General features: G+C 38.0%; 2 protein-coding genes across 4 annotated transcripts; one reads left to right on the top strand and one right to left on the bottom strand.

Moving 5' to 3' along the window:
* Positions 1–204: 204 nt before the first annotated feature.
* LOC131690568 (succinate--CoA ligase [ADP-forming] subunit beta, mitochondrial) lies at positions 205–20118 on the bottom strand. Its single transcript, XM_058976455.1, has 8 exons — positions 19929–20118; positions 19278–19369; positions 13225–13377; positions 12991–13153; positions 12801–12929; positions 12604–12739; positions 1436–1860; positions 205–1371 (listed from the first exon to the last, which is right to left on the bottom strand). Exons 1-8 carry the CDS (start codon positions 19992–19994, stop codon positions 1195–1197), a joined length of 1341 nt encoding a protein of 446 aa, XP_058832438.1. The 5' UTR covers positions 19995–20118; the 3' UTR covers positions 205–1194.
* A 3550-nt stretch (positions 20119–23668) lies between these two features.
* On the top strand, positions 23669–26124 carry LOC131690573 (enoyl-CoA hydratase domain-containing protein 3, mitochondrial). 3 transcript variants are annotated; one of them, XM_058976464.1, is made up of 4 exons: positions 23669–23689; positions 24907–24947; positions 25082–25152; positions 25222–26124. In XM_058976464.1, exons 3-4 carry the CDS (start codon positions 25117–25119, stop codon positions 26023–26025), a joined length of 840 nt encoding a protein of 279 aa, XP_058832447.1. In that variant the 5' UTR covers positions 23669–23689; positions 24907–24947; positions 25082–25116; the 3' UTR covers positions 26026–26124. The 3 variants fall into 3 exon arrangements, with proteins under 3 accessions (XP_058832447.1, XP_058832449.1, XP_058832448.1); XM_058976466.1 differs by lacking the exon at positions 23669–23689 and having other exon boundaries at positions 24899–24947; XM_058976465.1 differs by lacking the exons at positions 23669–23689; positions 24907–24947 and having other exon boundaries at positions 24966–25152.

Raw genomic sequence — 26124 nt, 5'->3', positions numbered from 1 at the left:
GCGCCGCAACGATCCCCTTCAGCATCATCAAATAAAAAAAAATTGGCGTTTGATATGCTGCAAGTATTTGTCTCGCATCCTAATCCCAGTACCAGCCCCAGCCCAGCTTCTCGCCGCCACTCTGTTGGCCACCTAAGGCTGACTAGCGAAAGAGAAAATAAACAAAGAAACGCTCGCATTTGCCCATAAAATCATTTCAATAAATTTGCTTTCATATTTCATTTTATTTTTATTTTCGTTATTCGCTCCGTAACAACTTTACAATTGGCTTATTTAAATAAATATACAAAATTTTCAAAACACATGTAGGTATACACGCTTCCAATAGTTAGTCCAATCGATCGCACCATTGTATATTGGCATTGCTAGAGTTTAAGGCCCGCGAATGATTTAGTTTTACATTTTCAACTTACATATGCTTTTTATATTCTCACCACAGTAAATTAAAAAAAAGTAGATGAACTCGAAAACCGGAAGCAAAAGCAACACTCTAAAAATTAAAAATCATTACGCGACCTTTTCTATTCGAAACATGCGATTAAAGGAAATGTTATAAAAACAGAAACTTTTCCTAGTTTGGATAATCGACGAACAAAATAAAATATACTAGCGTAGAATAAGGTGTTATTTTTCTCAAAATTTCGATGTCAAATACCTATAACCATCTAGCAGACAGTAAAACAAACGAGGGGTAGAGATATAGACGGTCATATTTTTTAGCCATATGAAGAGTAGTCGTTTGTGTTGATTTGGTGCATTGAATAGGCTGGTGCAGTGAATAACACATATCTATTTTCGTTAGGTTCCTAGTTAACGTTTACTAGTTTGTCGCTATGTATATACCAAACGTCCGTCGGCCGCGTTTGGTATAGGATCTCTTGTTTGAATTTCAATCCGGGTTGATCAACACATTTAACTTAGTTTGTTACCAGTGACTGTCTAAGTCTCGGTTCCACTAGAATTGACTAAAATAACTCAACAATGACTCTGGAGAATTAGAGTTTGAACTTAAATAAATAAGGGCTCTTGGATAACTTGAACAATTGAGATAAGGAAACATTTGCGCTTTTTGGGATGTAAGGCGTAGTTGTTTCTTTTTATCAGCATCAGGCTCGAGACGAAGCTTGCCTGCTTGCTTCAAACTTTTGCATCGAAAATAATGAAAGGGGATGATTGAGTACGTATTTAGACGATTTAGTGAACATAGCTTTCAGGAAGTTCAAAGCTAACATCTAAATGAGCTTCGCGGGCCAAATGCACAATCTGTGACAGATGGACGGACAACATTGCAGCTTCGTCCAAATCGTCTTTCGGCAGGATGCGCAACTTGGACTTCTTGATCAACTCCTTGGCTTCGTTGACGTTGGTGCCCTGTTTAACGAAGAATAAACTTTTACAAACCATTTCATCGAAAAAAAATATCGCAAATTTTTACCTGTAATCTCACAATGATGGGCATCTTAATATTTAGTTCTTTAGTAGCTTGAATAATACCCTCCGCGATGACGTCACATCTCATGATACCACCAAAAATGTTAACCAGAATGGCATGTACCTTCGGATCGGAGGTGATAATTTTAAATGCCTCCTTGACGGCCTTCACACTTGCACCGCCACCAACATCGAGAAAGTTGGCCGGGTCGCCGCCGTGCAGTTTGATGATGTCCATTGTTGCCATGGCTAATCCAGCACCATTCACTAGACACCCAATAGAACCATCCAGTGCGATGTAATTCAGATCAAACTTTGATGCTTCGACCTCTTTTTGGTCCTCTTGGGACAGATCACGTTTTGCGAATAGATCCTTCTGGCGGAACTCGGCGTTGTCATCGAAGCGCATCTTGGCGTCCAGGGCGAAGTCTTGTTGTATGAAAGATAACCGAGACAAAATTCAGTGCGTTAGAAAAGACGTTGGTAGGAATCTATAATGGTTCAAAGCAGAATCAGAACAGGCGAACCCTACACCGAATGATTGACAAAACAAATGACGTATACTGCAAAAAAGCTGTAGTGGTCCCGCTAACACGTGTGGCATTTTCGTAGGCAATGTTTACACTAGAGATGTACCGAATGTTCGGGCCGAATACCAGCCGATTTTGATTTATGCCGAATATACGGTACGCCGAATAATTAAACATTAAATATTCGGTATTCGGCTGAAAGCCGAATAGTACTATTCGGTGCATCTCTAGTTTACACTAATTTAAACTTGGATGTCGTTTGGCATAAAATCATTTGTTATAAGTTCGTTTGGCATAGTTTTATTGTGATATAGGCTTTCGTTTGGCTTCATAATCATTTGACATAATTTCAAATGCATATATTTTAAAATTATTGTGTCCCAGCAAAAAATCCATCATGAGCTATTGAATGCTAATTGTTTAAAATTCTTTAGTCGATTGGTTTGGGGCTGATTTGAACGATACCACTTTGAGGTCTTGCCCTATCGAAACCCATTCGGAAATGTCTACGATTTGTGACAGAAACGTAAAAGTAACCAGATCGATGGTTGTTGAGAGCGTCTATGTTGGTACGATGTGCAAACATTAATCAAACTAACTTAGTATCAACATTGTCTCGTAATATAGTTAAAATATGTTCTCTAGATTAAAAGATTAAATAAAGAAAAATAAAAAAATATGTTTATATCCTCTTAGAAACACACATTCTAGGCTCTGTCTAAAGAACAAATTGGTAATTTATAAACTAATATTTTGACCGGTTATGCTATATGCAGCACCAAGTTGGGCAAGTTGCTGTACTAACCGGAAGAAAACGCTTCAACGGATTCAAAACAAAATTCTCAAAATGATTTTGAAGCATCCTCCCTGGTTTAACACAAAGGAGTTACACAGGTTAACGCACCCAACTAGAGACTGGGAGATCGCATGTTCGATTCCTGCTTGAGGACATATCTTTTCTCACTGTGTCCAACAAAGGGTGAATTTTCACCGTTCCGGTCATTCTTTCTCTCTTTATTTAAAACGTTCCTAAAAACCTTGAAAAAAAGAAAAAAAAAAAACATGACTCACGGAATATATGTAAACTGATAATTTGGTAGACGTTCTAGCTCTGTTCTCAGCTCCACATTATGAAATATATTACTACTCGGATTAGAAGAGAGTTGTTTTGTTGCATAATGAAAAGAAGAAATTATTGCATCATTTTAATGTTCGGTTAATGCACTATATTGATGGCTCTGACCGAGATGGGCTGGAAATTTTTACTTTTTCCGAGTCGTTTCGGAATATGTTTCAACACATTGTTTTTTCGCTATTAACGCATGTCTTATACATACCAAAATTTAATATAATAATAATTGCTTTACATATTTTCGACAAAATGGTGAAGAAATTGATTAATTCCATTCAGTACAACAGAAAATACAAATGTTCCAAAGCTTACACGGCTTTTCTTCCGAAATTTTGAAAGAAGGTACCACTGAGCACGGTAGCACAAATTGTCAGGCAAGGGCATCGACCATGGCACATATCAAAACCGTCTGTTGTATGGGATGTGAAGAAAGTCGTGAAAGCAGCGACCCTCCAGAAAAAGTTCGACCCGTCATCCAAAATATGCTAACCAGCCGATTTCGGCAAACGTCCGTATTCTACACGGATGGCTGCAAAAGCGACGATACAGTGGGTGCCAGTCTCTACGCAGCTGCATTGGCACAATCGCGCAGTCTTCCAAAGCAGTACAGCGTTTTCTCTGCCGAAGTGTATGCACCCGGATGGCACTCTTCGTGCCAAATATAAATAATTTACTAATTTTTACGGACTCGGCGAGCTGCCTTTTGGCCCTAGAATCAGGCAGATCTAAACATCCACTGATACAGGAGGTGAAAAACATGACATGTGGTAGAAATGGGAAATTTTGCTGGATTCCCGCTACTTCGCTTTGGTTTGGGTAGTAGTGTGACAAACTAAGTTACAGCCTTATGTTTGAGTAAATCGGGCAAACCACAATTGCAAAGTGCTGATTTGTCCGAAGACGAATGATAGTTCAGGTATTTAAAAAACACCCATCAAGCTGTGCGATTCCAGGAAATAATAATCTTCTAACTTAGCAACAACTCGAATAGCCAACACTGTTTAGTAATCTAACCAACGAATTTTCCACATTAATGGAAAATCCAATCCTTATTTAAAATAATGCCCAGTGACTATTACGTCAAAAGATCATTTTACCAAACAAAACACCAAATTAAAGTATAAATTAGTTATTTGCGATTATGTTAAATGAAAATTATGCCAAACAAACTTAGAAAACCATTGAATATTAGAACCATTAGAAAACCATTGAATATTTGAGTTAAAGCTTAGAATTTGTCCCCAGAGAAATAAGAATGGTTTCAAAAAGAAGCACGAATATATAATTCATAGCATGTTAGTCGTTATAACAAAAAATATGAAAATATTTCGCATAGGTATCTTTATTAGAGCATTTAGATTCAGAAATATGCATGAGGCGCGATATGACCGTAGTATTGCAGCTGAACTGTAAGACAGCAAATAGAACAGGTGCCACACGAGGCAAGCAGCAGAACAGATGGTATGTTACGCTGTGCCAGAAAATAAAGCCCTTAAATTTTATTCGCAAATCCTCACTCAATTTTAAAAGCCTTAAACGCCGCATCAACGCAAGAACAAGCTGATCCATTTCTAAACGTTCGGCTCCCCCCGCTTACTATCACGGTGTTCGTGGGAGACCGTAAAGCGGCCCTTACAGTTCAATATTTTTGTCGATACACAATATTGACAATATTGTTCCAATATTTCAATCCCATTTGAAATCCACATCGTCATTACAACTACAATTTTTTATTACACGTACAATACTTTTTCCAATACTCTCTAGTATTGACAAAAATATTGGACGTGTAAGGGCCGCTTAAAAGCTGATGTATTCCACGAAGATCCGTCCGAAAATCTTTAAAATCGTGACTATGAAACTTTACAAGTTTCACCTACATAGAATACTAAACATGTTCCACAATCAGTAAAATTATTTTGACTCAAGAGCAATTTTTCAAAAGGGCGTAGACATTTCTATGTGCACCAATCTCAAAATTTTTTCGATCGATTACTATATTTTATACAGCAAAACATTCTGAGAATGAGTAACAGAACGAATGTTTCTGTACGAAAAAAAAAATACGATGAAAAAAATGTTATGCCATTTTTCACAAAAATAAAAATTAGTGTGTTAAATTGCAAAAAATCCCATTTTTTCTAATTTTTTATATTTTGTCAACAAAAACCTAATGAGAAAAGAAATATTTTAAATGTGGTTGTATGCTGGAGAACTTATCGGCAAATTTTTTTTTCTAACAATAATTTCATACATGTTTTTAAATTTCATACTAATTGACATACCAAATTGTAATTTTATTACAGAATATAGTTCTAAGTATCGTTTTAAATCAAAATGCATTCAACAAAAATCTTCCAAAATGCGATAGTTTTCGAAATATTTGAAATATTGTTCTAACAAAAACAGTTAATTCGTGTGACTACGCTCTTTTTAGAAGTTATTCGCGTTTCCTCGCCATAAAATGTCAAAAATCTAATGTTTATCGTTTTAAAGACGTAGAAACTTTTTCAGTGTATTTGGTTCAAGGAGAAACTTTCAATAAAAATGTTTCCCTAACAACAACTTTTCACATATTTTTATAATTCATACTATTTGCAGTCAAAAATAAAATTTCCTTACTGAATGATTCTAAACGCCATTTTCAATCAAAATGCTGATAGCAAAAATTTTCTGAAATGCGGTAGCTCTAACTTTTTTACCAATAAGTTCTCCATTATACAAAGTTTTGCTGTGTAAAATACAGTAATCGATCATTTTTTTTAAAAAATAATGAACGTAGAAATGTCTACGCCCCACAGTGGGACGGAATCAAAAAAAAAAAGCCGGACATTGATATTTGCGACGAAACTATTGGCTATGGCACTTTGATGTCTTCGGAAAGGTTTCTTTATTTTTTAAGTAGTTTTATATAATGTTGAAAAATTTTGATTTAAGGGGGTATATACGCAGATAAAAAAAATAACTTTGCACTTTGTTGCCAAAATTGATGGTCATGTATGGAAAGTTTGTAGACGAAATGATTTTATGAAACTTTGTTGAAGTAGCGAAATGGCTATCTGTTAAGCGTTGAGCTACCAACGAATACGGGATAAATTGCCATTATACGCATATTTGTTCCATATTATTTCTATGATATTCCCTATATAATGGGACAATTATGCGTATAACGGCAGTAAACTGATCGTGCGGTGTGATCAAAAAAAGTACACAGTATTTGCACTCGTAAAGGAATTCCTGGATCAACTATTCACCTCAAACGCTAAATGAAGCAATCTGCGGACACTGGTTTCAACATCTGACGACATAATTCGACAGCACAATGCAGTTTGATTCACACGACCCTTCGTTCTGCAACTCCTTTGCAGAAAATCGACAAGGAAACACGAGCGCTCTGGGCACAAAAGATAGTCGATCTGACCGACCCTAAATACCCGGACATTCTCAAACACTTCCCAGGTAACCAATAATCAAGCAAAATGCGTCTTAATGGCTACCTGATACGCATTTAAGTAAACTTAAATGCTATTTAGAAGTCGCTTTTGGCCAAATATGCAAATGCTTTTTACGGCTGTTGTGCATTCAGAATGCTGCTTACGAGCAAGAAATTTTAAACAGTTTTATGAATACTGATTAACAACAGTTATCCATACAGAATGCTAATATACTGCAAGAAGTATCTGAAATACAAATTATACGCTATTTTACTGCATACACTAATGCTTATTGATTACCTGGGTTGGCAAACCGATACGATACTCCTGAAACGATCTCTTCATTTGCCTGCAAGTGTGCTGTAAGTGGAGATGCAATCAAGGAGGACAATCGCAAGGAGATAACTAGACGCGCAGACAAGAAGTTCTAGAGGGGTGTACCCCATATGGCATAATGAACGTTTGGCATAACGGGTTTGGCATAATGGACATTTGGCATAATGGACGTTTGACATAATGGACATTTGACATAATACCAATGGAGTTATAATTGACATTTGCCATAATACTTATTATAGAGGGAATCCAAATTTATCATAATCAACTTTCGACATATATTTTATTTCGTTACATTTACATGAAATCAGCGGAATTTTTTTTCATGTTGTATGAACCACGCAATCTATAAGTAGCTAGTTGGATCGTCAAGAAAGAATGACTCCCCTAGCGACTCGAGGAGGATCGCCCGGCGTCCCAATACATGACGCATCCGTCCGAATCTGTAATCCTTACCGTTGTTTCCCGATGCCGGAAACTGAAAGTTTATGTCCCCTCCCTGTCAACCTTGTCTACCTTCTCTCCCCTGTCTCTGATACACAGATGTAGGACTTCAACCCCCTCCTTCCCCTTGAATATATTCTAAAAACTTATGTGATCCCCTATCTTCTAGTTTTATTTAATTAATGATAGTTATTCTCGTTAAGAAATTCCCAACAGTACCACTACTTAAAAATAGCCCTAATTAATGCCCCCTAATCTTAATAAAATTGAACCACTCCCTCTAATTATTTCTAGTTAATATGCTTGTAACATGTTCCGCTTAGTTAATCACTAATTGCTCCAACAATTTCGATTCTAAAACTCCTAAAGTGCATTACTATACAAAGAACACACCAAATGACCCGCCCTCTCAATCTTACGAATGTTATGTTATCCCCTCTTGTATATGTATAAGTTAGCTGTAAAATTTTTTTAGCTTCATTATATAAAAACAAAATAATATTGAAATGTGTAACCCCCTAGTTTTAAGAAATTCAAAATGTAAAACAAAGAAAAAATGGCACCTTTAAGCTAACGCAAACCTGCCTTATTACATAAATGAATTGAATGAAAAAAAAAGAAAAAATGACTACAGATAGGCACATTTGAATAATTTTTAATTGGTTAAAACGGTCCTTTAGATTACGTGATGTAAATTTAGCAAGTAAAATTTCCGTAATTCGATAACTTGAATAAAGAGTAACATGTACAGTACTACAGTAGAATACACAACTATAATTGTATTATTTGTAAAGAAGGGTTAATCACTATGCTTTAAGTATAATATTTATTTATTAATATGCACAGAATAGTATACATATTGCGCGCACGAAAGGTTCCTCTATGCGCATCGCACGCGTTGACGTGTAGAATCTCAAACCCGTGTGTGCGCGAAGTAAGTTCCGCGCGCAGGGTTTGATTGACAAATTCATATCGCCGGAAATACTCAAATGTCCACTCCAAAATGTTAATGGCGTTAAGAAAAATGTTTTGACTACTTCGTCCAAAAAATTAAAAAAAATCATGTCAATGTTTATAACTTTTCAATATTTTACATTAAATTAGCAGTGTGATTATTTTTAGTATACTTCATTCGAAAACTGATAAAAGGCACACATTGCATGTTTGCGACAATTTTTAACATCTTCTTCATTTATTACAGTATTGGTGATTGATTAAAAGCATTTTTTGAAAAAAAAAAAATCAATTTTTTGTAAATTGAAGACGAAATATCTGGAGACTTCCCGCCTACTCCTATATAGAAATAAAAAATACGTGTCAATTCTTTTGGACAGCCAAACAAAAAAAATTGTAGAAGAAATTTGGGGTGGTAAATTTTGCGTGGAATGCCCCATACATATATCACTATTCTGTGCATAATAATAAATAAATATTAGCATAGTGATACAGCCTTGTTTGCAAATAACACTATAATACATTTGTAGTCTGCTGTAATACTATACTTGTTACTCTTTATTTAAGTTATCGAATAACGGAAGTCTTACTTGCTGAATTTACACCACGTAATCCAAAGGACCCTTTCCATCCATTAAGAATAATATGTGCGAATGTGCCTATCTTTAGTCGTTTTTTGTGGTGATCTATCTAAATACTTATAGATAGCATGATTCACACATGAAAAATATTTTTTTGAATTGATTCCAAATTACGAAATAAAACATCGTATATATGACAAAAGTTGATTATGATAATTTTTAATTCACTCTTGAATAAGAATTATGCCAAATGTCCATTACGCCAAACGTCCATTACGGTAAATGTCCCTTAACCCCACAATAGGTATGCCAAATGTACATTATGCCAAATGTCCCTACCTCTCAATAAGCATTATGCCAACAAACGTAAATTACGTCATATGGGGAACACCATCGAAAATACCGGTACTGGCTTTTGTTCAGTACCGGTGTTACGGTACCAAGAATGGGTTGGTATTACTGAGATTTTGGGTACCGGTATTATTGATACCACAACCCTATGCAGGACCCAACGATGGATACTCCATTCCCCAGATCTCGACGATCTATAATTTCGTAATGCTGAAGAAAGTCGCAAGGCTATCCTGAAGATATTTCGGGAAAAAATCTAAGTTCTGTCGTTATGAAATCCAATATCAGAGATACATTCTGAGCAAGAATGGATGGAAGGAATCGAAAATATCGTGACGTTCCCGATTCCCACGAATATTAGGAAGGCACACAGTTTTCTGTGTTTATGCAATTAATACTGGCGTTTTATAGTAGATTAATTGCGGACCCGATGAAAACCAAAATGTTCCAATGTAGTTTTACAGATTAGCAGATATAACACCCGAAAACAACTCTTAATTCGCCTCAACGGTAATTTTAAATATTTATATTTTAGTTAAGCCTCTGGTCGCATATGTGATTATGGCACCACTGATATATGCGCAAGTATACGGTGCATAGTGGGACAGAATGCCACTTTCGACGCTCAAAACCTCTAGCGCCCTGGATATGTATTGTGGAGGATTGGTGTCTTCAGCAAAGTATCTTGGATGGAAATGAGCATTATTTTGACTACTGTGGCTTTGAACTAAATAAGTAGAACCTGATCTAGATCAGTTCTATCTTTTGAAAGACGTTTTTTTATCCCTTTATGGGCAACTAGGGCTGAGGGTGGTGGCTAGCGGGTTTCCTTGACCTGACGGACGAAGCCATAGTGCCTTGAACACAGGCAACGCAGATCTAAGACCATCATTGAAATGATAAGTTCTGCGTTTAAGAAGTACCTCCCCCGGTTGCCAGACGAAAACCTGTAATTATTGCGTATGACATTGTATGTAAAGTATAATTATGAGTCCTGTGGTGACGTGTGCGTGGAAGGTGTGAGTCTTAGCGTTCGAGTTCAGGGGTGCATATCTGTCTGTTGGCGTAGATGCTCACTAATTGCGTAATAGTGTGATCGCGAAGGGCTCGAGCGTTTGTATGTTAACGTATTTGTCGCATGCGCTAGTGTGTGTAATTTTGCGTGCATAAATTCAATGTTATAATCGTGTGGCCATTCGTATATTCGCATGTATTCTTGAACGATTGCGCGCGGAATGTGAGTCTGGTGCTTTGTTATTAGTGTATGATGTAGATGCTAGAAGAGTCAGTTTCCCCCCGTTTTGTCTAGTGAGTATGAGCGTCATGGTTCGATTGGTCAAACTGAAGGTATTACCTTAATTTATCCAATCCTATCTTCCCGAATAAATAGAATCGAATGCACAAATTAAACACAAATTCTCAGACGAACACACAACCATTGTACACTAGTACTAAAAACTAACTAATAGGTTTCTACATTTCTTTATTTAATTTATTTTATTGGTCTGTGCACGATGAGGAAGTTTACCAACAATCGACACGCAATGACCCCTACTGCGAGCTGTGCCCACAAACACTACCATTAGGCTGTTGAACAATGTCTGCTAACACAGTGCACAGAATAGGCCCATCCACGGCGATCTGCCAGTCGGCCTCGCCGATGTGCACAGGCTGTTGGCTGAATGTTAGTTTGGGCTGGTGCGGAGTGTGAAAAAACACAAAGCATAAAAAAGGCTCATAAGCCCTCTCGGTCTCCTCGATGCATCACTATCGAGGCGTAATGTAATAACCATCTTAAATCAGTTGTCTGCCAGATGCTGTTTGATGATGTTTGCAATACCGTCAACGTAGGGGAGGGAGTTCTATCTTTTCAAAGAGACGTTCTATCAAAAAACTGTCAGCGTCAAAGTTGTTTGTTTTCATCTAGTATATGTACCAAAGACACTTCTATTCTATTACCGATGTAGATGGCGCTGCATGGATACGCGAAAAAATGGCTTTTAGCATTTTTTTGATGAAAAAATCTCTGGAAGAATTTTTTTTTATTCTTAGATCTTCGAAAATCTACGAAATAAAAAATTTCCAAAGAGTGATAAATGTTGTCATGACAGAAGAACGTCATATGTTCTGATCTGCTGTTTCTCGAAGAAGTTTTCCTCTTTGGAGTGGAATAACGGAGCGAGAATGCCCTTTTAAAAAATTGTGTTTGTAAATTACCAACAGTGAGCATATAAAGTGGAAAAAATCTCAAAGCGGCTATTTTTGGATGTGTTAAGTGGAAGTCTGCTAATCAATACTAACATTTATGATGTTAATTTCGAACCGAACTTTTTTTTCGCTTTTTTGCTCGAAAAAATAAAGGGGAGGGAAGTTAATGAGTGGAGTTAATTTTAGGCAATTTTTGCCTTACGTAATTTATGAATAGTCCCTTGTGCGAGTGGTTCCGGATAGAATTTTAATGAAAGAAAAAGCTTAAATTACCCAAAAAAAAAACCTTTTTTAAATAACTCTAATCACATGTGAACTGGGATAAGACTAAAACAATTATGTTTTTTAAGTAGCGTGACGCGACAGTTGCGAAAATTCATATTAAAAATAGCAAAAATGTATAGCAATTTTTATCACTCGTTTTCTGAGATTCATGGAAATGCAAATCAGATTGATATACTGGTCACGGGCAGAACAGCGATATGTCATAAGTTAGTGGGATTGTTTTCTGGTTTCATCAAAGCCCAATAATGGGCCCTATTCTCACAGTCACCTCTCTTGGTGACTAGAAGAAAATTTCCTGCTAATCACTAGGTGAAGTGACTGTGAGAATAGGGCCCAATAATATCAATCTGACCATGGAATCCTTATCTCAACAGTTTTAAATAAATTTTTAATAATCCAAATCTAAACACAACATGCAATGATAACAATCAAATACAAAAATGGCATGCAATGATAGACAAGCAAAACAATTTATATTTTATATGTATTGATGAGCAAAATACTTACAATCCGCGCCTGTAATTTTTGTGCCGTTGACAATTTGTAATGCCAATTTCATAAGATTTCGACAAACCCAAACATATTCGAGGCAATTTAACCAATTGGGGTTGCATGATTTTGTGTAAATTAATAGACATACACGCACATAAGAAATATGAGATGTGCGGCACGGGAACAGTATACAAACACGATCGGACATATGATAGTTACGTTACGTGTACAATGCGATTTTTTAATGTTCGATGTTTTTAGAATGTAGGTGCATGGAAAGGAGAAGAGAAAACTTTTAATTTTGTGAAAAAATATCGCTGCCAATTGAGAAATTACATTCAGCTAGAGTAGTTACACACACTGTGCTTGTTGCATGATAGTAACTATAGGGATTGATCTAAAATTAAGATAGCATAATCACTTACAGGTTTCACCGGCATCTTCGGCATAAGGATTGATTTCAATTAAAAGAGCGTCCTTCTTGACAAACAGATCGTACATGTTCAGAAGCATTTTCGCAGTTTCTTCGGCATTATCCGCGAGTCCCACTTTTTTAGCGATCTAAAAGGAGATAATCGATAGTTAATTGCTTTCAACTACAATGTATGCAGTTGTATCTGACAGCCAACGCTTGCGCTTTTTGCAGTCCAGTGTTAATATCGATGGGTTCGTAGACAATAGCATCCGGGTTCTCCGCAGCTACTTCTTCAATGTTAACACCACCCTGAGAAGAGGCGATTAGAACCGGGCCCTGTCAAGAAAATGTTTATTTAATGATCTAGTCATAACCGAATCTCCCGTTCAATACATACATTGAACGCACGCTCCATCATTACAGCGAAATAGAACTCGCGTCGGGGGAACTTTCGCTCTGCTACCATCACCGAATTGCAAATACGACCAGCGGCACCGGTTTGTTTGGTAACCAACAGTTGGTTGAGCATTTTGCCGGAAATGTCACTGGCTTCTTGTGGCCTGGAAAGTTGAAAATTCGGGTGAGTGCATTTAATATACGGTTACATTGAATTTCTTCTGAATCAACTTACGAAAAAACGACTCGCACTCCTCCTTTGAGTCCATTTTTGAAGGTACCCTTTCCACGACCGCCGGCTAGTACCTGGGCCTTGAGTACTAAGTTTTTCGTGTTCAAGTCCTTGGCTATTTTGTTGGCTTCTTGGGCGGTCGAAGCGACACCGAATCTGCGCAAAAAGGTAACATAATTTACTGCCTGCTACAATCTCTGAACTTTTTGTTTTAAGAAGTTTTAAGGTATATAATAATAGTCTGTTTATAAATGTCATTATCGCTGATTTGAGTTAATAACTAAATTTCGTAAACCACGTGAACCAAAATAGTTTCTCGTGTTACTTTGGCTTCCTTTGTTGGGTACATTAGTCACTGCGACCAGTTATTTGATCTATTGTGGTATATTTTGGCTTAGTGAAATAATTCATAAATAGTAATTATACTACGTCTTTACTATACTAGCTGTCATTTCAATATTTTCTACGTTACGTGCACTTTGAACCTTAACAACTTTTCTGCTACATAACAAATTGCTGATCTTGTTTCATTAATCGAAAGAAAAACGTTCAACGCTTGCTACTGATACTTTGTTTGCCATGTAAAGCTCGTTTAAACAGTTCAAAAATCCACTTTTAATGCGAATTAACATAAATGTAAGAACCTATAAATATGATTGTCACAGCTTTTCTCAAAGACAGACGTGTGCAAGAGCACACAGAGCAGAACACACATGCGTGCTAGGTGTGTCGCCCACCGAGAAACTGCATCGGACCGCCAATCAAATCATAGCTACTGTTTTTACAAAATCACCGTCCGTAAAAGTACCCCAGCCAAGCGTGGCGTCAAGAAGCTTTATCTTTACCGACCAAGAACTGTCGCCCTGCGTGAAATTCGCAAGCTGCCCTTCCAGCGTATGGTCCGTGAGATTGCGGATCTACGCTTCTAGAGCTCATCATTTATACTATCTGCTTATTCGATTCAGTTAGAAAGATTGATATGGTACAGCTAAATCACTGAGAACAGACACCCAGGCGTCGAACAAAAAATTTAAAATACTTTTTTTGCTATTTGAACTAACCTCCGATAGACCACTACGGTCATCATATTGGCATAATCCAGTATGATTGTGATAGTCACTTGGGCATCAATTGTGTAGCCCACTGTCAATTTAGTAAAACTCACAACGGTAGAATTATTAAAATTTTCATTGGATGCACCGTAAAGTTTTCCTCAGCTTACGTTTACGCTGGGCGTCTGTTCTCGGTGCCTAAATAGATGTTGCTCCCCAGTTTAGCACGAACCGGAGGGAACTTGGCCTTGATCCCACTGCTCTGACATTGATGTTACATGATATTCGTTATGGAATATTGTTTGTTTGGGAGCCATTGATAAACAATGTCTAGCAGAAAAACCTGTTTTAATCCACCTAGAGGTGCAATTGTGCCTTTCTCATTTCTCCAAACTATGATTTAATACCTGGTTCGTACAATATAACATAATGGAAATGTCTTTCATTCTTATTACACTTGGTAAGTATATATAAGAGCACCTTTTTGCATTCATCGCGGTATCGGTTTGAATCGGAGTTTTCTATGTGATCGCACTCCACAACCCGTAACTCCGGAGCTGGAAGTCGGATGGAGATGGAATTTAATATCAGTTTCCGGGGACGCAACACCTTTCATTTGAGACTAAGTTGATCAAATCGGTCTGGCCATTTTCGAGAAACCATTATAACGGTTATTCTGAATTTGGATGCTTCCGGATCCGTCGATGGTGGCCAGTGTGGCCAAAGAGACTTTGAATGACTGTTGGTGACCTAGATCTACAAATTCAACAGTTGTGTTTACATTTTGGAAAAAAAATCACCTTTTTACATTCATCGCAGAATTCGTTAGAATCGGGATTTGCTGCGTGATCGTGCGTATCACCCTGTAATTCAGGAACCAGAACTCGGATCCACACAAAATTCAACAGCAGCTGATGGACCTTTCATTTAAAATCAAGTTTGCCAAATAGGTTCAGAAAATTCCGAGAAACCGATGTGAACAAATCAACAAATTTTGTTTTGTAACCATACTCTTCAACTCGAAATCCGGAACAAGATGTCTGTTGAAAATGAAATTCAATAGCAACCTATGGGTATATTATACCTTTCATTTGAATCTTAGTTTGTAAAAATCGGTTCAGCCATCTCCGAGAAACCGATGTGGACATTTTGTTAACAAATCCGCACATATACACATACATACATACATAAATACACACAGATATTTTGCAATCTCGGCGAACTGAGTCGAATGTTATATGAGACTCGGTCCTCCGGGCCTCGGTTAGAAAGTCGGTTTTTGGAGCAATTGCATAACCTTTCTATATGAGAAAGGCAAAAGAATAATATTTAATTAGCTTAATCAGCATGAATTCAATGTTATCTTTATTTGATTATATTTTGAAATGTTGGTGGAATGGGTTTGAAAGTGGAGGAAATGGGGGGTTAGTAGAGTGGGAGAGGAGGATGCGTCAGAAATCCTTCATCTTATTTTGGTATACGGGGTGGATGAAGGAAATGCGGGCGTAATGGTGGTCCAAGGGGAGGGGAGTGATGAAGGAGGGAGGTGTAAGGGCAAGGCGGGGGAGGGGTGGCGACGCAATACTCAACTGCATATTTTGCCTTCCATTTGAGACTTGGTTTGAGAAAATCGGTTCAGTCATCACCGAAGAACCGATGAGACTAATTGTGGAATATGCCCGGAATTCCGGACTTCCGAAATCGTCGATAGTGCACAATATATTCAAAGAATGTTTTATTGGCAATCAGTGATCTAGATCTGCGATTAGAAGTAATTTGGTGACCATTTCAATAGTTTTTAGCCTCCGAGGTATTACGATCAGAGCTGCAAATTTTCAACAGTTTGTTTTGAAATTGAAGTAGGAAAAAATCTCAAATCATGCCCTACTATGTTCAACTCGCAGTTGTTCGTTTCCATTATTCATTCAAACAGGCGACCTGCTCAATCATTTTCCATTCATTTTCAATTTCATTGACCCTGTGAATATCTTTTTACTGGGGTATTGACTAGGTTTGTCCAACAGAACTACTCTGAACATAGTTCTTACTGTCCATGTAAGCTTGAAAACGCAAAACATGTTGACATTTAACCTAAACTGGCCTCTACAGAGCAGATGACAGCTTTGGGTGGTGAATGAAAAAACATCAATTTGAAATGAAGACGTACGATTCAGTTATGAAAATCCCGCCAAATTGAAAGTGAATGATTGAGGGAGGCTTTGAATTTGAATCATGGTTGGGTTTGATTGAACTGAAAGTTTGCATTTGAAAATGAAAATTTGCACCACTGATTACGATTGTACCGATTTATATGGGAAATTCCAGTGTATCCTTACTAACACCCCTGTAACTCCGGAAGCAAGAGTCAAAACCGAATGAAATTCAGCGGCAGTCAGTGGTATTACTGTATCTTTCATTTGAAATCAAGTTTGTAAAAATCGGTAGAGAATTCGTTGGGGAATGGGTGTGATATTAGCTTAGGAACTTGGCGGGTTCCCCGTCATGAACCGTCATAGGTGGCCAATGTGGTCAAAGCTGCTTTAATTGATCATTAGTGATCAAGACCCGCAAACTAGAGTAATGTTACATCAATTTTAATATGTTTTACATCATTTTAACATCATGGTGGTACCAGTTTATATGGAAATTTGCCGTGCGACCGCACTCTTCAACCCGTAACTCCGGAACCGGAAGTCGGATCAACTAAAAATTCAATAGCAGCTTATGGGAGCGTTATACCTTTCAGATGAAACTAAGTGCGAAAATCGGTTCAGCCATCTCTGAGAAAATTGTGTGAGTTTAAATGACACACACACATACACATACATACACACACAGACATTTGCCAATCTCGACGAACTGAATCGAATGGTGTAGGACACTCGGCCCTCCGGGCCTCGGTTAAAAAGTCGATTTTTACAGTGATTGCATAGCGTTTCTTTATATGAGAAAGGCAAAAAAGGAAATAATCTAAAATACCTTTTCCTTTCAAGCACATTGTAACTTGTCAGTTTTATTACTCTCGCTCAACTAATACGTCTCAAATTCATTTTCAGTTTTTATTTCGCCAAATCATGTTGCATTACGCTCCACCTTAACTGTTAATATTCGACATCTTTACGAACGGCCCCTTGGCGATATCTTTAGAGCAGACAATCCAATGCAAAATAGGATTGACAGGATTTTATTGCGCTTTTAGCACCTTGTGTCACATCGTTATGTTTGTTATACATACTAAGAGTACCAAATCATATGATGTGATAGTCGGAAGATTAGAGAAGGTACTTTGTTTTTCACATGTTCAAAAAAAATGTTGCAATATCTCACTTATAAGGGGATTAATCACTGCAACTCTACCACCAAAACGAAGGTTGTGGGTCATCCTGAAACATTTTAGAACAAATTATTGTCGTACACTTTACCGTTTTCGCGAGAATGATTTACAGCAGATTTTGGGCAAAATTCCGCCGTGAAACGGTTGACCAAAAATAAGATCCATAAGCCAAACATTGAGTAATGTACCATAAATGGTATTTTTCGAATGTATAACAAATGTACTGCACAAGAAAAAAAAATTGATTCTATTATCCGAAGTGAAATTTTTCTGTGCACTATGGATAATCGAATCTGGCCTGTAATACCCTCTCGGGGGTGTTGATAGTTCGTTTTTTGTTAATAAGAAGTGTTTCATAACTTCGCGAATGATATACTTCTATTAACTTTATGTTTTTTGCCGTTACTATCTCTTTTCCTAAACCCACCACTTCCCATATCCCTTTTCCATCAGGAATAATGGTGGAAAAACATTGTACGGCAGGGCACAAATTTCCGAGTAACATGAGGAACGTACCATCTGAGCCAATATGTTCTGATTCCTGATGTTCTTGTGCTATTATATTCAGATGTTCTTGTGCTGTTGTATCACGATTTGTTTGTTCGCTAAAGCAAATATTTGATACGTAAAACAATTTCTCACAAAAAAAAATCACGCCTTTGCGTGCTGCTGGTTCTAAAAACACATTTCATCAGTAAACATCTATTAGGAACACGCAGAGTCCACCTCGCAAGCCGGAAAATCCACACAAGCGCAGCAATCTCAATTATCGACCAGCAAAGCTAGCTAGTACGCGTCCAAAATCCGTCGCGTGATCAAAGTTCACCCGGCTGCTGCTTGATTACAGAGCGAACCTAGCATGGCGCTCTGTTGTCATTGACCGACGCGCAACGGTATCACTGATAAAACATTCTCCATGCCTTGAATGGAGGTTTATGACGAATGCGATTGCAGCTGGTTAAAATTGCTTGGTTGCGTCGTGTTCATATAAATACTATTCCTGTCGGGTCATCGCGGGTGAGATTAGGATGAAAGGGTAATCCAGACATGGGCAATCTTTGACTTGGTACAAGGATAAGATACGACAGTTAATTTGAAGTTGCAACAAATCAATATTAATCCGTCAAAAGGGCGAAAGTGTTTTTTGTAAACAAACTTTTTTCGCTCCTTAGTCTGCTGCAGAGTGGAATTTCATGAAAAATATGCGTAAATGTAAATTTTTACCCTTTGTAGAAGTAATTTCAATTGTTTTCTGCTTCGAAATTATAGTAAATTAAGAGAAACCATCAAAATCAAAGTTTGTTAACAAATCTTATTCGCCCTTTTGCAAATTTAATATGGAAATAAATTTTGAAAATCTAAGATTGTGCAGAAAATACTGCTTCGTCTGGTTTTCGATGGGTAACACTGCGTCTTAAATTTTTACTCAAAGTGTATTTCGACAGTGTACCGTAATATATGTAAGATTTAATTGCTATGGAATTCCTATGTATGTGGTACTATTATGATTATCATGGTTGCTATTGGTCGTACGAAAAAAACGCATTTTAATTTTTTGTGCTACATTAGTTTGCAAATGCCTCCGATTACAATAAGTCTCATTGGATCCACAGATGACATGTTTTTAAAATAAGAGATCAATGAACCCATAAAAACATAAACAAACTTACTTTGGCGTTGGAATTCCTGCCTCATTTAGAAAGGTGTACGAAATGTGCTCTTGTACATTCAAGTGGCGTCTCTGACCGGCGCTTCCCAAAACCTGTAATGGCAAAAATATAATAGAACAGTAAGTAATATAAACAGTGGTGACTCAATGACAGGTTTCAGGCTCTATAATATGCACCGGCAAATGTGGTAACAGCAAACGAGCATGTGATACATGACGTCAGAAACTGGATTATTAGCACCTGACAATAAACTGCAGAATTTAACGTAAGCTAACCCTCATGAACCAGTTTTGTTCTTCCATGAGCCCTTAATCGCATCAAACCTATCTTTTTATTTGTCATAAAAGGTTATCAATAGAAGGATTGAACCAGATCTTGTACGGGATTCCAAAGCAAAACAGCTGTTTGTTTTGTTTACGAATTTCCAACGTACACTACTTGTTACTTGCCGCTGGCGAGAACATGACAAAATTTAAATTTAGAGCTGAGAGTGATCCTGAGAGATAAAAAGATACAAAGCAGCAGCTGAGAGCGCAGTGATGTGTGAAAGGTTACATAAAGGCTGGCGGAACGTTCTTTTTCAAAGTCAAACCAATCTTCGCAGAAGTATTTGTTGCTACCACGAGTGACCTTGCAGACCGAAGAACTTACCCTCGGGGATGACTTGGCCGCCAGATCGGCCAAAACCAGGCTGGATTTTCGCAGTATTGACGCCATTTTGCTAGCAACTTTTTCGGGTACTTGTACCACACTGAACAACACACTTCTTCACCACTAGCACTTGATGTCGTGAATGACTGAAATTTTCTGCGAATCTTGCAGAGTTTTTGAACACGACGAGAGAGTGAGCGCGAAGTTGACGTCTTACTTGTCATAATACACGATGACAACTGGAATCGAGACGTCATTGTTATAAATGGCAGAAATGTGCACTCTTACAGAACATTCAAATGTAATGAGTAAAAACTATACAGTCGTGATTCGCTAGTTGGGTCATTTTTGCACTGAATCTTTTACAGTCGTGATTCGCTGGTTGGGCATTTTTAACTGGACCGCTTTTTAGTTGGACTGTCGCTAGTTGGATCATTGTCTAACAAAAAAGCATCTGAACTCCGAAATCTCGCGTCAAGATAACTTTGACAATCAATCTGACAATATTTAGAGATGTGTATAGATGCATTTACACTTCCAACATCTCCTTTGGAGAGAGTTTTTGACATTTGTCAGTCGGTTCAACTAGCGAATCAAATTCGTTAGTTGGACAAGGCTGTGGCCCAACCAGCGAATCCCGACTGTACACTACTAACGACTCCTTTAGAGAGTTTTTGAATCTGTCAGTCGGTCCAACTAACGAATCAAATTCGTTAGTTGGACAACGTTGTGGCCCAACCAGCGAATCACGACTGTATTATTGACGTGTATATCAACCCTTTGATAACCAACACCTGCAAATGGGTTTACATAAAAGTAGTCGAACTAGTTCAAAACTGATAGCAAATATGGATTCAGCTACCCAAAACTAGTTTAAACGAGGGGCAAGCACTAACGGGTTTGAGTGCATCGTATTGAAAATGCCAACGTATTTTGAATGTAATTAAAATAATTAATGAAAGTATTTAAAAATACTTCTGTTGTACTTAATAAGGTACTTAGTGTAATTTATGTCGATGAGGAAGTACTTAAAGTATTTAAAGTACATATTGGCGGTAATTAAAATATTTTGCGTATTTTTAGCCACATAAAACAATTTTTATCATTTTGTCACTACGGTCGTGATTCGCTGGTTGGACCACACCTCTATCCAACTAACGAATTTGATTCATTAATTGGACCGACTGACAGATGTCAAAAACTCTCCAAAGGAAACGTTAGTAGTGTAATTGCATCTATTCACATCTCTAATAATAGGGATCTTTAGGGGTGTGCGGGTTAAGGCATATTCTGATGCAGATTAGTACCGTGAGTTAATATCTCAGTCCTTTTTCAATTTTTTGGCCTGAAACTATTGAAAAAAACATTTTTTAGTTTGTTTCCTTTTAGGACAATAACACCTCCAAACCCATGCGACTTGCACGACCCTATAGGTTGCCTTATCAGATCTACCATAGTTTGCAGATGAAACTTGGGATGGCAGGTTGCTAGCGGATTGACAAAGTACCAGATCATGCTGTGTGGGGTGCTGTCCCGGTTAACAATGAGGCGAACGAGATATTTGCAGATACGTCATTTAGTAGGACAACTGTCAGTTTGCTGGTTGAGTTTAATTTGGTTTTTTTAAATTTAAAAATCATAAAAGAATAATTAAGGTTTAAGAATGATATGAGTGTACTCGTAAGGACACCCGCTACCAAAACATATGAAAAACTGGCACAATTTTTCCAAATTAAAGATCCCTATTGTCAGATTGATTGTCAAAGTAAATTTGACATAAGATTTTCACATTCCGATGCTTTTTAGTTGGACAATGGTCCAACTAACGGAGGTCCAACTAAAAAGCAGTCCAGTTAAAAAATGTCCAACCAGCGAATCACGACTGTACTTTGTATGGAGATGTGCTGTGTGTTGTTATGAGTTCTATTTTAACTTTTTTCAGTCTTCGCGCATCTCTGTGTAAGCAATATCTTTGGCTAAGGCCTTGCATCAGGCCCCTGCTAGGCAGCCATTTTGTTCTAGCCAACATCTGCCTTTGTTAAAAACCAAAACAACCCAATGCTATTGCACGGGTGACATGGACCATCATATTTTGACTACTGTCAAAGTCTGTATAATCTCCATAGTGGATGACAGGAGTGATACTTCCCTATAGAGCTGCCATTTATACAGATATATCTGTATTATACAGATTTTTAAGCGCAGATACCGGTCTGATGCAGAATACAGATTTATAAGTTTATGTGAGTACAGTCGTGATTCGCTGGTTGGACATTTTTTAACTGGAGCGCTTTTTAGTTGGACCGTCGCTAGATGGACCATTGTCCAACTAAAAAGCATCTGAACGCCAAAATCTCCTGTCAAATTAACTTTAACAATCAATCTGACAATATTTAGAGATGTGAATAGATGCATTTACACTGCCAACATCTCCTTTGGAGAGTTTTTGACATTTGTCAGTCGGTCCAACTAGTGAATCAAATTCGTTAGTTGGACAAGGCTGTGGCTCAACCAGCGAATCACGACTGTATTGCACACGAAACCTTACCACAATCTGACTTTCATTAACACTTTAGGTCAGACATCTTGTTCCACTATACTTTCACATGATTCCACAGTTTCTCACATTCGTTGGGGAAATGAAGTGCACTATGCAAACAAAACACAAGCGAGAACAGCCATTTGTTAAAAAAAAACAATTTTAAGCTTAAGCCAAACATGAACCGCTTTGTTAGAAAAACGCAAAAAACAACCAAGTCCATTCTAGTCTAGTCTAGTCTACACATACATCGCAAAAACAACCAAGTCCATTTCAGAAAATTTGACTAAGTATTGAAATTGCATTTAAATCGCATTCGCAAATTGCATATGTACCTAGGGGCAATTAGCACAGGCGAGTTGAGTCAAACTGTTTAAATCGAGGGTCTGCCCCAAAGGGAAAAGAGCGTGTCCGGATAAGAATAAGGAAAGTGGCAGATTTGACAAATGCAAAACAGATTCAAGATAATCTGCATCGGTGTATGCATGTGTGTAAAATGATATTTTTGGTGGCTAACGCTTGGAGTGGCTGAAAGCACTAGTTTCTATATTCAAAACATTGTTTTAATTAATTTCGTTTTTATTATTGCTTGTGGCACTAAAAGCTGGATTCTAACCGCACTGCGCACTTACTATTCTTCCTTTAAATTCTTCTCATAGACTGGTTAGTTCAACTGGTCTGTCTATGAAAATACCATCTCTATCACTTGAAATATATGTGTTTTGACAGCTCGCAGTTTTTAGTAGCAGTTTGATCAGTCGCACTTTGAAAGTGCGGAGTCCAGGTTGGTGGGAAGTGCGCAATAATCTCTTTTTTGGGAAGTTAATCAGTGTTTACGCAATGTCGATCTTGCCAATCGTAAAACCAAAACTCTTGCTTTACGTATGCCTATACCTTATCTGGTACCATCTTGGGTTTTCACGTCATTTGCAGTTTGACAAGACCAAAATTTGACCAGACCATAATTTGATGTTGGAACCGTCTATCCCTGAGAATGATCATAGGAAGGGCGATCCCTCGGTTTAAATCGCCTGATCATGTTCGTCCGCATTTTTTGACCGGGTGCAAATGAAAAGACTGCGCACATCTCCAGCACCAGCTGTCAGCACTCCACAGTTGATCACTTTTGCCACAAATTCCAAATTTCAAGAAAGTAGATTGCAATGTTTATTTTGATTAGTTTCTTTTACATATTATAATTTGTAATTTTAATAGTGTTAACCTAAGACAAGACGTGACAATAAGGGGGGCCGTTTTTGTTCCAATTTTATGTCAGAATGTTCCAGCTCCTGATTGGTAGATTCTGACGTTTTGCACCGTACGTAATGTTACTGCAGGGATATCGAAATTATGTTTTGCAGTGTTGCTATATTTATAGGAAAAGATTGTCATTACTTTTGACAAATAAAATTATTATCGTTAAAAAAGTAAAAACCACTAGATTGAACTGAAATTGCGCGGCAAAGTGAAACAAGTATTTATCATGCATTTACCGTATACGTGGTTGATCAATAAGACAGAAATCACACTGTAATCTAAAATTATTCAAAAAATGGCTTCGTCAAACCTTACTAAACAACCATGACATGGAAAAAACGTGTCCTTCATCAATATAGTGAATTAAAGACGCAAAATTTTGTCGGCATAAAATAAATTAACAAGACTATATTTTCATTAATAAAAACAGCAACACTGTTCGGAAGATTTCGCCCAGTGAGTTCTTTGCGACCGGTCTCACGAACACTAATGAAGTTTCCTGGTTGAAAACAATCCCATTTACTTTTGCCGTCTTTGTTTATTATTTTCCACCAGTTGGTGATGTAGTATTTGTGTCATGTGGCGTGCACGTATATGAGCCGTAGAAAAGTCTAGTGAGCAAATTTTCTGGCAGAGACCGCTCTGCTAGATTTCTGTAAGTCTTGGTTTGGCAGCCCTGTCAGATTTCTGCACGTATCCTGTCGGGTTAGTTGAGCTAAGGCGAACTCGGTTTCGCTCGCGTTTTCTGGCAAATTTTGACAAGAACCGAGCTAAACCCTGGCATAATTCGGACATAAACTGTGCAAAGATCCTGGCAATTCCTACCTGGTAGAATTTAGCACGAATCGAGCAAAACATCTGACAAAGATGTGGCAGGAAGCGTGCAGAGATCTTGGCCGTACATTTCTGGCTCGATTCTGGATAAAAGTGAGCAGCATCGGTTGGTTTAACCGCTTCTGTCAGAAACGGTTGTTGCATTTGAGCGAATTCGTTGCCAGAATTCTCGCACAAATCGCGCAAACTGCTCGCAGAAACTCTGCCAGCATCAATTTCGCTTTTGCTCAACTTTTGCTAACTTTCTGCTTGCCACGCTGACCGGGCGGCAGGGTGAAAATGTGCGAAAAGAAGAATGCCGAAGGAAAAATAAGAAGCCGATTGTCACGTCTTGTCTTAGGTGTTAACGAGAACCTGTTAATTTGTTTATCATTTGTGTTTGAAAATAATGGCATATTCGTTTTTGACAGTGCACTACACCGGTGTAGTCGGTGCTACACTCATACAAACTTGGGTGTAATCAGTCTATCTCTTTCTTTGCACTACACCGGTGTAGCACCAAGAAAAAACGAAAACGCCATAAGTCTTAATTTCTGGTAACATCTTTATTTTTTCAAAATGTTAGTAGCCAAATGTTTTTGCAATTCATATAAGGTAATTTGCTATGCTATATATAGAGATATACTTTGTAATCCAGAATGACAATTTGCGTACCAATTTCAGACATTCGCGCGGTTCTCGCTAGTATCGTGCCGGCAACAGAGCACCTTCGCCGAACAGGATGGTGTTGGGCACATACTACTCAATAACGAGCGGAAACGTAATTCACTGTCGCTGGAAATGATGGATAGTATTCAACAGAACATCTTGACGAATCAAGAAAAACCAACTCTACGCTGCTTTGTAATATCGGCGCAGGGACTCGTTTTCTCCGCTGGTCACAATTTGACCGAACTGACACCCGATAAGGGATACGAATGCCACAAGCGAGTGTTTGACAAATGCTCAGAAATGTTAGACGTTATTTTAAAAGCTCCCGTGCCAGTCATTGCCAAAGTCGATGGTCTTGCCGCAGCCGCTGGTTGTCAGCTTATTGCCTCTTGCGATATGGTTGTCTGCAGCGATCGAAGTTCATTCTCTACGCCTGGTGCTAGTTTCGGGATATTTTGTTCCACACCAGGAATCGCCGTGGCACGAGCTGTTCCTCGAATGACAGCATCTTATATGCTATTCACTGGAATGCCCATTCAGGCACAAGAAGCTTTGGAAGCGGGTCTTGTTAGCAGGGTTGTTCCGGTGGAACAGCTGGATGCAGAAATCGATACTATTTGCAATGCCATTAAGTCAAAAAGCCGATGCGTAATTGCACTGGGGAAGAAATTTTTCTACGAGCAGCTTACGATGGATATAGGTACTGCGTATCGGAAGGGAGCACAGGTTATGGCAGACAATCTGGCCACCGCTGATGGACAGGAAGGTATTCGAAGTTTTGTAGAGAAACGGAAGCCGTCATGGCAGCATACGTAGGATTGTCATCTAAGAAAGTTATGCGCATTTATTGTTGTATTGCATTTGTTACAGAGTTTTGGAGTAGGTTAACTAATAAAGAAATTTATTGTTGAGATA

Source organism: Topomyia yanbarensis, chromosome 3 (genome assembly GCF_030247195.1).
Source record: "Topomyia yanbarensis strain Yona2022 chromosome 3, ASM3024719v1, whole genome shotgun sequence".
Taxonomy (NCBI): domain Eukaryota; kingdom Metazoa; phylum Arthropoda; class Insecta; order Diptera; family Culicidae; genus Topomyia; species Topomyia yanbarensis.
This window is presented reverse-complemented; position numbering and strand designations above follow the sequence as displayed.